Here is a 15,279-nt window from a genome sequence, read left to right on the forward strand (position 1 = left end):
GATTAGTTCACAAGATTTTAAAACTGTAACGCAACTTGTTTTAAGCGCTTCAAGATGTAAAAACTGCTAGTTAATTTAAATAACTAGTTAATTTCTTTTTCGTTCAAAAAATGCAAATTTTAAAATTATACAAAATTAATACTATTGACAGAAGGGAAAAATCAATTAAATTTTTAAATTATACGTTTAATTATAACATTTATACGTTTTTCCCACAAATTTTACTCGCATCGCAAAGTTACAGCAAATTCTTCATTTTCGACCTTCAAACAGCACTCCGACCCTTAAGAATTTAATGTTATATGAAACTGATTAAATACATAATATTATGTACCATATTTTATTTATAATACTTACCATTTATTGATGAAATACTTACCTTGTATTCTAAAAATACTTGCCAAATAATAAAATTAGAACCCTATAATAATCATGCGCTCTAAGTAATACGTACGTATTTTATTACACGTCATAAATATAAACTCTCAATTTTAGTCCTTATAATTGAAAATTAAGCTGGTTTTATAATGTAATCATAATAGGCCATAAATAAAATAGTATAAATTTTATTTTATTATACGAAAAATAAATATATAGATAAGACGTGTTATTGTTTACTATCTGAGTGAACTCTCGGCTTAAGTCCAATCCAAAAGCCTTTTTCTGCAACTGTATTAAAAGTATTTTTGGCTAGCTTTAACGGGACTTGAGTTTTCGATATAACTGTGAACTCAAATTTATGGAGAAGATAGAACATTGCAGCCTTTGCTTCCATCAGGGCAAATCGGGAACCTTAAACAAAACAATCAATCAAAAAAAATAATCACTACTAAATAATTGTTTTTTGAGGTTTATTGTAATTTAGAGCCACCAAATGAGAATGTATTGCGATCCTATTTTAATTAGCGATTTAATTTAGCTATTAAAAACGAGCTCAATGTATTGATTTTTATAATCTTGACATAATATGTATTTAATTATGTTTATTGTCCACTTTAATGCGGCAAAGCCGGTCCTAATTATCATGAAACTATATTAAATAAGTCAGTGGCGGAGGTCAGGGGTGGTATGCTGTTCAGATTCGACATAAATTGTGCACACTAAACTTTGTCGGTAATACTTATTTGCTTTCATTGATAAAGAATACAATTTGCAGATCTGATGCTGCTGGTTATTTTTTAAAATTCAATATTTTTGTTTTTGTTGAATGATGGTGTTAGTTAGTTTCTATTCTAAATTCATTGGCCCTACCTATACTACACCATAATCGATAAAAAATATTCTTCTATCTATAGAATATCTAAAATTATGTATGGTTTAATGACATAACTTTAGTTGTTTTTTAGATAAACCAACATTTTTTTACTATTATCTACTATGGCTTGGATTAGGCAGGGTTTAATTGAATTTCAAAAATAAATAAACACTATCTAAACATTCTCCACCCTTCGCCACTGAAATAAGTACTACATAATATGGACTTTTCCAAGCCAAAAGGGCGTTATTGACAAATCGCTACTATTCAGGAGAGCAAAAAGACCGAAAAAATTTCATGTTAATGAGAACAAATTCGTTTCTTTACAACTTCTTTCTTAGTATTGGAGTTTTTTTCTTTCATTTATGGTAAAATTAAATTGTTTTTGAGTATATAGTGTTAATTTAATTATGTATTTACAATTATAATTTGTCACATAATTCCTTTTGACAGTCCTAGAAAAAGTTTATAAAAAAACACCAAATTGTTGTTTTTTTTTTCATTATTTTATTCAAGTTTTTGTTTGTATTTCTGTTATGTTTTATTTTTTTATTATAATCATTTTAATTTTGGTACGTTAAATTAGTGGTAGGTACGTTAATTCTTATTGGCTTTCTGTATTGTTATCACTTATGCGCAAATTTTAAAATCGTAACTCTGTTTGCAATCATCTATGATGAACGCCCTTTTGTAGATATTTTTTTTAAACCTTTAAATTAATGAAATGCCTTTCTACCAAAAATGTACAGTTGACACGATTAAAAAAACTATCAATGTGAGTAGTAAATAATATGGATTATTTCAGATTTATTTTTTTACAATATTTTGACAAGAAGTTTTGATATTTTGTTTAACATGACTTTAAATATTTGATAATCAATCAAAATATCGAATACATCAGGGATGGCAAACCAATGGCACGCGAGATGATTTTGCATGGCGCGCGAATGTTTCATTTTGAAGACAAACTTATATATATATATTTAAAAAATGTTTTTTTATAAAAAAAGTTCTACAAATAAACATATACATAAGTAGGTAAGTACTTACTTATATATAATATTTTAAAAAAATAATGACGATATAGCCATGCGTTTTTTCTTCGGTTTCAACAACATCAACAAACCTTATGATATTAATTATCGGCAGCCATTCAAATATAATAACTGCTTGTTATTTTACCTCAAATATAATCTCTTAAAATAGAAAACCGCTCAGAGATGGAGAATATAATATGAAAGAAGAGTTATTTAAATGCTTCCACGATCTTTTTGAGTAATTTAAAACAAGGAAAAATATTCAAAGAATATTTTCCTTCGGCTATAAATGCGGTGAAAGATAGAATATCAATATCTCAATTTAACCTTTTTAATAGAATTCTTAAAACTTAAAAAAAACTTATTTTTCGCCATAAAAAAACAGCTTATCATGTCAGACAGTCGAATAATATTGTTTGTGAAATTTTGGCACGCGTACGTAAAAAGGTTCGCCATCCCTGGAATACATATTTACCTTTTCTTCACAAGAATATATCAATCTTTCAAAATATTCGTATACGTATTTTTGTTACATTCATTGTACGTTTGCTATGTAAAAAAAATGCTTATCTCGAAACCTTGTAATCTATTTCACTGATATTTCCACTTAACGTATTGTAATTATAGAGATCAGAATAATTTGACTATCACTGGAATAAATATCGTGAAATATTAAAAAACAAAATTTTAGATAAATAAATATTAGTAATCTCACCGATGCAATTTCTAGGTCCAACCCCAAACGGCATATATGTGAACGGTTGAATATACCCTTTGTTTTCTTCAGAAAATCGTTCAGGGTCGAACTTGTCAGGATAAGGGAAAAATTTAGCATCGCGGTGCACAGCCATCACAGGAATAAAAATTCCTTCGCCTACATTGACCTAGAAAATAAAATACAATTAGATAACTAGATTGGCTGATTATATTTATTGCGATTCCAAAAGGTAACACTAATACCAGGTTAGTTCTTATCTTTGAAAGAATCAACAAGTTATGTTCCGATTTTTCTTCTTCAGTATTTTGGGATAATAACATTTGTGGGGACTCGATGTGTATTACCACTGGGGGAGTCGTTGACGTGTAGTAGGTCATGGTGTTGAAGATGATGATGAAGAAGTCGAAGATGGATGCAGGAGTGAGTTTTATTTGCAGCGTAATGGTCAGCCCAATAGTATATTACAGTAGTTTTGTTACAATACTTATGATACGGGTCCGAAATCCGCATCTCGTTGCAATTAGATGTTGTGCAGGACTATACGCAGAATGAGATTCTAACAGGCCGGGAACGTATTTTCGAGTGACATTTTCGATGAAATATTATTAACTATTTATACAGTCAAAATAATATTTTTTTCATTATAACTTAGTAAATAATTATATTGTCAAATCAGCGACTAAAATGACATTTGCGTCAACGAAAATCCGAGTAGCTGGGAATTTATTATTGCAGTCTCATATTGGATATTAAAATAATTTGTCATTGTGATACAGTATTCAATACCGCCGATCAATCTACTGACACAGGTAATGAGTTGTTTACCGCCATACAGTTATTATATAACTCAAACAAATTACAAATATTTACCTGGTATTCCTTGCCACCATTTGTTGCAGGCGGCATCATGTAGGGCTTAGCACATTTTCTGTCTAATGTAATCACAGGTGGCCAATACCTCAATGTCTCTAAAACATTAAAATTCTATTAACAATTACAAGATAAAAAGAACTTTTTATATACAACGTTTTTAAATTTTCTGTTGAATCATACAAACTTGACTTGACTAGCTTAAACGATCAAAAAAAATTGAACTTGATAGAAATAATACTGAAATGTCATATCGATTTCCATAGTAACGCACGTATATATTAATATTAATAATTTAGTTGCTAGGACCCACTTAGCAACCAATAATAGTTTTACTTTTTACGGATTTCTTCCGAAATAACTTTTCATACAAAACATAATTAACTGAAAATGAAATCAATTCTATTTAAATATGGCTAAAAGTATTAAAAAATGCGTTGGCGTCGTGTTTTGATATATTCTAAAAGTTTCAAATGTCTAGCTAGTTGAGAAGTTAGTTAAAAATCGATTGCAAGATTTGTACCGGACAAATAAGAATACGAGCTAAGAAAAACGGTGTAAAAATAATTATAAAAGTCATTAAAACATTATCAGGCAATTGAACTTAAAACTAATTCTATGGCATTGGATTTATTATGATAATTTAGTGGCCTGTATTTTCTTTGGATGAGTATGGTGATCTCAAAGATTTAGGGCACTAACCTTTTGGTTTTAATAGATAAAGTCCTTCACTATTAAGCTCACAAGATTCACACAACCACTGTTTATTTATGTGTATCACAATTTACTTTATATCTTTGCATGCGTGCTAATTACTCTGCAGTTTATTATTTGAATGGTGGGCATACTATGGTCGTTGAAAGATTAAGTAAGATATTCCCAGTATACACTTAAATTTGGAATTATTGGTAACGATAATAGCTATCTAACTAACCTGAAACAACCATGTCCATATACGTCATATTCTGTAGATCTAAATAGTTTAGTTTCCCTCCATTTTTTAAAGCTACTTCATTAACCTCTACGTGGAGTCTATCTTGGATGTCTGGATGAACCGCCAGCTCGTGAACCATAAAGCAGAGAAGAGTTGAAGTTGTTTCAAAGCCAGCCATTAGGAATAAAACAGCTTGTGCCGTTATTTCGTCATCTGTCCATTCTGAAAATAATAAATTTACAAAGGTTAAATTACCATATGTGTTACTAATAGAAACATGTTATGTCTCTCTACATAGGTACATTGTAAAAAATACATTTAAAATAAATTAATTATAATGTAATATGTACATTTTGGTTACAGATCACAGCATTGGCTTCGTGGCTTAATTAAAGTATTGTTAGCAGACTATTTTACTAATGGTAATTTTATTAGCTTTTTTTTTTGACCATGTCCGATCCTAATAGGATCATATGGGCCTCCACAGAGTAGAGGTTTTGTATTAACAGATTTTGTTTTTTACGAGAAATGGATGTCAGCCACTTGCTCAACCTATTAGGTCCATACCCTGACTCACACACAAACTGAAAAACAATATGTGCACTTGCCAGACCCAGGATTAGAACCTGAGACCCACAGCGTGATAGTCCAACGTTTATGCCGCGCGGCCACCGTGGGTGTCATTTTATTAGCTAGGTACTTATTATTTTTTTTAAACTATTAGTTAATTTTGACGCACATAACTTAGTTGGTAGAGCACAAGTAGTTATATGTTCTTCTGAGGTGTTTTCAAATCGTGTATGTTCAATATAGAATGTTCCATTCTCAGGTCTTGTGAAATATTCGTTGAATAAAAACAGTATTTATTAATCTAAATAGCTGATGAAGTCAGCATCTTTGGTCCAGATGCATTCTACTAATATATTTTGGTAAAGCAATAAAATGATAACATGATACTGAAAATCAAATCGAAATGTTGGAGAATGTAAAATATAGCCAAATTCCTACTATTTGTGTTACACATTGAATGATTAAATTTAATAAATTAAAAAACGCCAACTTAGAAATACAGTTCTAATATCAAACAGTTTAAGTTGCACAGAAAAATGCATGTTATTTTATTGTTTTATTTCTAAGACTGTTTAAAATGACAAAAGATATTTTGATGAAAAAAGTTTGTATAAATAAATAAGGCAAAAAATGAGAAACTCGTAAAATGAGTAATTCTTCAATGAATCAACGAAAAAAGGTTGCCATTGGTTAGTAGAAAAAATAAATCCTAAAAACGGTTCATAATTCTATATATTATTTTGACATGAACTTCATAAATCTTTTTACCAGCTGGAATGCCGTGGTGGTGAATAAGCAATTCTTATTTGCAAGTAAATTTATTATTATGGTAGTAATATCTCGTTTATTGTGATCTACAAAATAATTTCATTCGAAAAAGTTATTTCAGAACCGCTTGCTAGCTGCTTACATGGTGCCCACAGATTTGCTCTCCCATGGTACAACCTAAGTCAGAAAAAGTCTATGTGCAGACTACCCAGTTAGTATCCAACCAAATATTCTGAATGATCATTTCAGGCGCTTTGTACTGGAGCGATATATCTAATTAGATATCTGATTCAGGCGCTTTGTAGGCCAGTGGGATAATATAAAAGTTACTATTTTGCGTGTATAAAGCGTACTTACGTCTTTTGTGTGATGATTTACCAACTGCAGATTCTTCGACAATAGAAAATCCAGCTTCTTTTACGTCGTTGTCTTGGTGTTCATGCTTCAGAGATCCTCGCTTTGCTTCCATGAGGAGTTGAATCATATCTGCTCGGTAAAACGTCCCATCTTCTCTCGACTTTATTCCGTCGCTTACCAATGTTCGCATGAAGTTTGATAGTTCATCATCAAACATTTTGAAACCAAAAAACTGCAAAATTAAACGGAAAAATGTTTGATCTTTCATTTTGAATAGGTACCGAGTTTGTCTGATTTGTAGAGTTTTTCTCAACCCTACAACAGAAGCATTATTATCTATGCTCATTTATATAGCATAGATAATAATACGAATAGGAAATGACAGGCAACAAAGTTAGTTGCATTTTCGGTCTTCAACGATACAGTCACATTAATGCAGCGATTTCCAAACTGGGGGGCGAGCCTTCCTGGGGAGGCGCGGACTGTTGGAAAGGGAGGCGTGAAAAGTTTAACACAATAATGAAGCCACAGGTTTGCAGTTTGCAAGTGCATAGTTTATAAAATGGCAGCTAGTTATAAACAACATAAAAACAGTCCTATAAAAGTTAGGTTGTCTGCAAACCTGTATGAAGATATGGAGACTAATTTTATTATACCTCATTTCTATACTATTGTGCATGGCCCCCACAAGAGGGGGGCTGACAGGGCCCCAGCCTAGGGGGGCGGTGTTGCGTATCGACCTGTTGAGTGATCGACAAGTGAGATAAACACACACCACAAGTTCGTTATATTAGTAAAAAAGTCGCCTGCGGAGCTGTTTCGGTCACAGAATATTAACATTGTATAATATACTAATGCGTATGTGTGATACAACTTGATGTGATTGTGTAGTGTGTGCGATTGATGATAATTCACACGTAGAATTTTATTTTATAATTATTTGTAGTGTATTTCCAGACTAATAAAAATGACTATATGGAAACAAAAACTTTTGTTAAATTTTCGTTGTATCGAACTGAAGAATAATAATATAACACTTTGTCAAGATAAGCAATGCAAGTAGGAACTGCTACCATTTCGTAACATCATAATATTTATGCGAAACGGAATTTTCTGCATTAGATGCAATGAAATCCATATTATATCGAGCCCGTTTAGTAGAAGAAAGCACTTTGTGTAAAAATGTATTTAATGAAATGAAAAGGGGGGGAGGCGCCAAGATTAGATTGTTTTAAAAGGGAGGCGTAGTAACGTAAAGTTTGGAAACCACTGCATTAATGCGTGCAGTTCTGCATAACGCTATTGATATCAAGATTATGTATCCTTTAATACTCCAAAACTTAGAAACAGTGGACGAGTTTGTATATTATCTGGATTACCTCAAATCTAAATCCCAATGTAAACCTTTAAACTTCAACTTAAAAACAAATGTAATAGTTCTGTATCAGTACCGTGTATATCCAAAGTTGTTATCCATAATACAAAACCAATAATATCAACTGTGTATTCTGTGTCCCGAATAAATCATGTCACGCATTACACAATCAACGCAACCTTCTAGAACATTATCAATAATATCGGGGCTACCTCAGCATCTTCAAAGTATCCCCCGATAGATTATTCTGAATCATTTTTTTTAATAAACCGTAAAATTCAAAGTCTCATCATTTATGGCAATACAACCCTAGGTGTCCTACAAAAAACCTCCTCTATCCTGGGAGATCCAGCGCCGACACTCTAGTTGCTTTAACCGAGCATTTTTAAATCTCCCGTAGCGCAGTCCAGCCATCTCAATTTCGGTCGTCCATGTATTCTTTTACCATCGGGGGTTGCGTTGCCTGTATATTTTCCGGCATTCTATACACTTAATGTCTGAATTTTCATATGCCACGCAAGTTCGTACAGCTCCTCATTATACCTTGACCTCCAAATGCCACTTTCCTGAACAGCCTCAAAGATTATTCTCAAAGCTAATACATCTACTTCATTTCTATAGATCCGGTGGCATAGGTATCTAAAGTATATGCCCCCTAAATATTCATTCAAGACACCTTATCACTTCTTGTTTATAGATATAAAATACACACCTAATTATTTCTGATTCATGCTCATCGATGCATGCGTGAAGATTTTATGACTAAAATTACAAACATTAAGACTCTCCACTAGCTGCAAAATTATTCTCAATCCCCGAGTAACGCAAATATTATATTAAATTATTTGTAAGTATATTCTTATTTTTTTTTCTTTTTTATTAAGCTACGAAGTCTCAATTGAGTCTTTTTAGCAAGCAATTCTTATGAAGCCAAATAAATCCCAATATACCTACATAATATACAGACAAAAAAAATATACAATCGTTTGTAAACAATTATTGCCGCTATACGAAATTGTTTGTTCGACATATTTTCTCACCTGCAAATCTTGCTTTTCAATTAAATGTAGTTTGAACAGTCCGCATCCTTATAAATTTGCAAACAATTCCACAAGACCACATATCACCTAAAATTTGGCCACAGTACCTACATGACGTCCACAATTAATAGGTATGTTTCACACCCGAGGAGGAATACAAAAAATAGTAATTTATATAAAATATTTTGAAAGTTGTATACAACTATTCATAAACAGTTTTCATCACAATTTTAATTGTCATTGCCACAATTTAATTACGAAATTGATCAAAGTTTGAAATACTCCTAAAGACACGAATATTAGATTGATTTGCATGAGTGTCTAGCTGATAACCCAAAGGACAAAAGTACTCACACAGATTATTTAAGACGTGAAATTCAAGTCCAATTAATTCTACATTTTTCTAGGACTTTTTCTAATTGGTATGTTTTCTGAGGTTTTTTTAAATGATGTATTTTTACCACGTTTTTTTCCACGTTTTTCTTAGCTCGTATTCTTGTTTGTCCAGTGGTTGTTTATCCAGTACAAATCTTGCAATCAATTTTTAACTAACTTCCCGACTAGCTACACATTTGAAACTTTTAGAATATATCAGAACACGATGCCAATGCATTCTTTTAAGAAATCCGTAATCCAATCCACTATTATTGGTTGGTGGTCCTAGCAACTAAATTATTAATATATACGTGCGTCACTATAAAAATCAAAATGACATTTCAGTATTCTATATTATTTGTTTGTTTGTTACAAAATAGCAAAAAAATGATTTGTTGACAATTGCCTTATTTGTCCTAAATTATTAATACATAGAATTCTCAAGTTTATATGATTCAACAGAAAATTTAAAAACGTAGTATATAAAAAGTTCTTTTTATCTTGTTATTATTAAAATTCAGTTAAATAGTGTGAAACCAAGCCATAATAGGTAATAGTCAAAATATAATCGTCTATCTATAAAATATATAAAATTATGTCATTAAACCATGCATAATTTTTAATATGTTATAGATACAATAATATTTCTTATCGACTCTGGTTTGATTTATGCAAGGCTTAATGAATTTTAAAAAACTATGAATAAGTATGAATGAAAAAGTGTGCACTATGTTGTCGAATCGCCCATAATAATTATACCAAAATTATTATGGTTTGGTTTAGGCAAAGACGTTTAATTGATTTTTAAAAAACTAACCAATACCATCTGTAAATCGTAGTCTTAGTTTAATAAAAACAAATACGTATGACTAGGGATTCCAATCCCGAGATCCCGTGCTATTTTCGATACCTATGAATCCCGGGATTGATAAAAATAATGCCGGGATTTCGGGATTGATTTTTTTATCAATTTTTATGGAAAATAAAATAAAAGCGAAAATATAACAGAAAAAATACATTTAATAAAAAATAACTACATTAGAAATAAACTGAGTTTGAATGAAGTTTGATTTATACCCATGTGTAGGTTGCCGATTCATTTTATTTTTTTCGCATAAATTATTAAAAATGGAAAGATTGGAAAAAAACAATGCTTCCCACTTTTATCAAAGTAATTCCACGATAATATCATACGTTTTAGGGCAGTTTCATATTTGGCTGACTAATTAGATTTATGAAGCGGAAAGGCCATAAGTACCCCATGATTATTTGCTTTACTATTTTAAATCTCGCTAATCCATTCATTAAGTCTTTACTATCAGAAACAGCAATCTCCTATTAAATTCACATTATTATTTATATTACAATATTATTTACTCCATTAAACTTGTGTATTTCCAAGATTGACCGTATACAATATTAACAATACATGTTAATGGGTATAAATTATACTAGATTTATTTTTGACCGATTTTATCAATGTTATTTGTAAATATAAAAAATTTATATTAACAATGGAAAAAATGCCAATCCCGGGACCAGTCCCGGGATCCCGGGATTGTCAAATTGTAATCCCGAAATCCCGGGATCAGAATTTTGGCTCGGGATTGGATTCCCTACGTATGACTGACAAAATTTATTGTGGACTATTTATGTCGGATCTTAACAACCGACCTCCACTCTTCGCCAATTCCATATATTTTGTATATTTTGGGCATGTTTAATTAACATTTTTACCACGTTTTTATTAGCTCGTATTCTTGTTTGTCCAGTACAAATTTTGTCTTGTTTGTCCAAATCTTGCAATCGATTTTTAACTAACTTCCCGACTAGATAGACATTTGAAACTTTTATAATATGTCAGAACACGATGCCAATGCATTCTTTTAATACTTTTAGCCATCTTTAAGGGGGGACATGCTCAGCGTAGGTCAAAATGGAGCTTTTATTCTATTTTCAAAGCATGATCCTGGACATTCCTTAAACGTTGTAGATAATATATTTATATAATTTTGAAGCCTTATTATATTTATTTTAAATATTTGATGACTGCATAAAGTATTTTTATTACATAAAATAGTATTCTTTTAAACCTCTCGCTCTAATGTTTTAGAATATAGTCATATGTAATCCATAATGTAAATCCGTAATCCAATCCACTAGTATTGGTCGATAAGGGGGTGGTCCTAGCAACTAAATTATTAATATATACGTGCGTTACTATGGAAATCGAAATGACATTTCAGTATTCCATATTTGTTTGTTTGTTGCGAAATAGCAAAAAAATAATTTGTTGACAATTGCCTTATTTGTCCAAAATTATTAATACATGGAATTGTCAAGTTTATATGATTCAACAGAAAATTCAAAAACGTGGTGTATAAAAAGTTCTTTTTATCTTGTAATTATTTAATAATAATAATCTAACATTCTTTACATCAAATGAAAAAACAATAATTTAACAAAATTTATTCGATTATGTTGGTTTCAGCCGGTTGAGATATCGACTTCATTATTGTTTGACCACAATGAAAGAATGTCTTACCTTTGTTAGTCCTGGTGACAAGAAGAACAGTAAAATTTTTAACATTTTCGTCCCAGTAAAATTCGCTGACTCTTTGGCCATTCTGTAGAAGTAGTTTTCTCTGTCTGTATGTGAGTCAATCCTGATTCCAAAAGCGGTAGATGCAATAACGTCATTGGTATATCTTGAAAAGGCATCCTTCATATCGACAGGGATGTAACCGAGAACTGAGGAATTAATAATACGAAATATGTATATTCTTTTTATCACTATAACAGGCCTTATCCCAATGACAGCTGTAGTACAGTGAAGTGAAACACAAACTAAAGCGCTAAATATAATAGTATTATGATGCACGTCGCGTACTATCACGTGACGTCACGTAAGCTGCCGCTACGGGAAAGAAGTGAAAAAATCTTAGTATGAGATAATGGAAAAAATCGGATTTACTTTTGTTCTCCGGTTTCTCCATTTGCTTTTCGTAAAACTCCGCAATATGTTCTCCACAATCAGCCACCAATTGAAACATATTCTTCACTTTGCAGCTGGTGAAAGCTGGACTTAGAGTAGCTCGCATGTCTCGCCATTTCTGTCCTAGAAATTATTAAAAATAATTAATTATTTGTGATAGTAGTTATTCTTCCTTCCACATCCTAATAATGTAGTATAGAGCAAATAAAAGACTTTTCCATTTCTCTTGGTCATTGTCGCTTATACTAGCATTAAAAAGGAGAGATAAAATATAGTAATTGGAAAACTTGTGTTTGACCAACTTTTTGTAACACCCCTTTCAAATAATTTGAAATCATGCCCTTCTAATCAGTGGCGACGGGTGGAGGTAGGCTGTTAAGATCTAACATTAATAATGCACATTAAATTTTGTCAGTCATTCGTATTTGTTTTTATTGAACTAAGACTACAATTTACACTATTATTGATGGTAATGGTTAGTTTTTAAAATTCAATTAAACTTTGCCTAAACCAAACTATAATAATTTTGGTATATTATGGGCGATTCGACAAAAAAGTGCACACTTTTTCATTCATACTTAGGTATTTGTTTTCGTTGAATTAAAAATACATAATTTATAAAACATGTTGTTGGATAATTTTTTAAATTCATTAAGCCTTGCGTAAAGCATAGTCGATAAAAATATTATTGTATCCATAATATATAAAAAATTATGCATGGTTTAATGGCATAATTTTATACATTTTATAGATAGGTGATTATTTTTGACTATTATCTATTATGGCTTGGTTTCACAGTGTTTTACTGAATTTTGAAAAACTATCTAACACCATCGGTAAATTATAAACTTAGTTCAATAAAAACAAATACGTATGACTGGCAAAGCTTATTCTGTACTATTTATGTCAGATGATAACAGCCTACATCCACCATTCGCTACTGCCATCTATTTATATTTTGGGCATGTTTAATTAAGTGCCGATCTGACAATAAAACCAACAACTATAACCCAACTATAACAACTATAAAGTGACCGCGCGCACCTATACAGATCGTGCGATCCAACACCACAGAGTGCCCACATGATTTCGGAACTAATAGTGTGAAACCTCCTCCTCACCATCATCTTACGGTTAGTGCCCGGAGTTTCCAAGTCTACCCTACCCACCCGAACAACCTACCACAAATTGCAGTCCACTTAAATTATCACCATTTTTTTTTAAATTTCAAAGTATATTTTCATACCCTTCAATGACAGCAAATTACTTCCGAAAAGTGGATCAATTTTCTCTTCGATGGCTCCAACTTTATCGGTGAAGTGGTCGAAATCCTTTATTGTGACTTGCCTGATTAGGTCTATGTCGGTAATCATTAACATCCGACTGGTGAATTGGTACATTCCGAAGTATCTATTGAAAAAAATACATTGTAAGAAATTTATTATTATTTGTTCAGTTACAGAACTGAATTAAGGTAAAAAGAAATGGTGCAGCTAGGAATTGCAATGCCTAATGAAAATACCAATGCCGGTACTTCGGTATTTCCTATTGAAAACCGGTATTCGTAAAATAATTGAGAGATAAAACAGAAGTATCTACCAATAAAATATAATATAATATGTAGGAATCTATTTAAAATATTAATATGTTATCGCGTGTGTCATTGCTGGTCACCAAGGACGAAGAAGTGCTGTGGAAGTAAACAAAACATCGCGTAACCCGACAAAAAATACAAACCTTTTATGTTAATAATTGATTCATTTTGTTTCCACTTTCAAAACCGAATACATCGGCATGGTTTGATTTTTGAAACCGGTATTTTGAACGAAAAATACTGGGATACTGGTTTTGAATTATCGGTATTGCAATCCCTAGGTGCAGCCACTTGCCGTGATCTAATAAACAAAAATGTTGACTATCACTTTAACGATGTTAACCGTCAATTTCTTGGTGGAAAGACAATAATGTTATATTAGTAATTGAAATAAAATACAATAAAATATATTTTAGAATAATTTGTACCTACATAATAACATTATGTTTGCTTTTCATTTTGACAAGAAAGTTTTGACTCTAAACATACAGCCTCTCTTCACAAGAAGAAGCGAATAAGCTTCTAATAAGTTTGTGTATTATTCATTGAATAAAACTTTAAGCGTAAGGTTTATTACCTAACTAATTATAAAAAATGCAATACCACTGTACCTACGTATTTAATATTAAATATACATAATTTAAACATCCCTAATCTAAAAACTCACGCCCACGATGCCCCATGCGGTTTAAGCATCGGCCTATAACATCGTGGATCCCAAGTACGAATCCTGGGTCTGGCAAATACACATATTATTTTCAATTTGTGTATAAGTCAGAGTGTGTACCTAATAGGTTGAGCAAATGGCTAACATCAATTTCTCGTAAAAACTAAAATCTGTTAATACAAACCTCTACCCAAAAAAAATCGAAAAAATCAGGGCGGGACTCAAACCCGCATACTTTGGATCCCAACCAAATGAGCCAGCTGCGTCTTTTCTAATTACGATGAAATAAACTAGTATTCATACAACTGAAGTACTTCTCAAATTGTGTTAATATTGACAATCAGCATTTTGTGGTTTAAATCAATGTACCAACAATGTGTACTTATCTAGACTACTATCACACGTCAATATATCTCTAAATTTGAGTCTTGAGATACTTGCACTTGCAAATAATTAAAAAAAATAAAAAACATCATAATATTTTTTCAGCGAATAATTCAGTTAATTTTGTCTAATGGGTATGAATTTTTCTGAGGAGTTTTCAAAGTACATATAAGAATAAAGAACATTACACTCTCAAATCTTGTGAATTTTTATTTGAATAAAAAAAATGGTTTATTAAGATGAAATTAAAAATTAGAAACAATTACTTATCAGTGATTTTCTCATATGAGTCTTTCATTAATTCATAGGCATCCTTCTTCTGCAATATTGTCGACAACAT

The 15,279-nt window shown here is 31.3% G+C and overlaps 1 protein-coding gene across 1 annotated transcript; it reads right to left on the reverse strand.

Annotated features, from left to right (window-relative positions):
- Positions 1 to 607: 607 nt before the first annotated feature.
- Positions 608 to 15,279, reverse strand: LOC147075896 (cytochrome P450 9e2-like). Its single transcript, XM_085942387.1, has 9 exons — positions 15,206 to 15,279; positions 13,541 to 13,704; positions 12,274 to 12,417; positions 11,845 to 12,050; positions 6,510 to 6,741; positions 4,815 to 5,036; positions 3,881 to 3,978; positions 3,008 to 3,176; positions 608 to 792 (listed from the first exon to the last, which is right to left on the reverse strand). Exons 1-9 carry the CDS (start codon positions 15,277 to 15,279, stop codon positions 608 to 610), a joined length of 1,494 nt encoding a protein of 497 aa, XP_085798513.1.

Source organism: Rhyacophila brunnea, unplaced genomic scaffold (assembly GCF_057557595.1).
Source record: "Rhyacophila brunnea isolate RB1 unplaced genomic scaffold, BYU_Rbru_1.0 scaffold_14, whole genome shotgun sequence".
Taxonomy (NCBI): domain Eukaryota; kingdom Metazoa; phylum Arthropoda; class Insecta; order Trichoptera; family Rhyacophilidae; genus Rhyacophila; species Rhyacophila brunnea.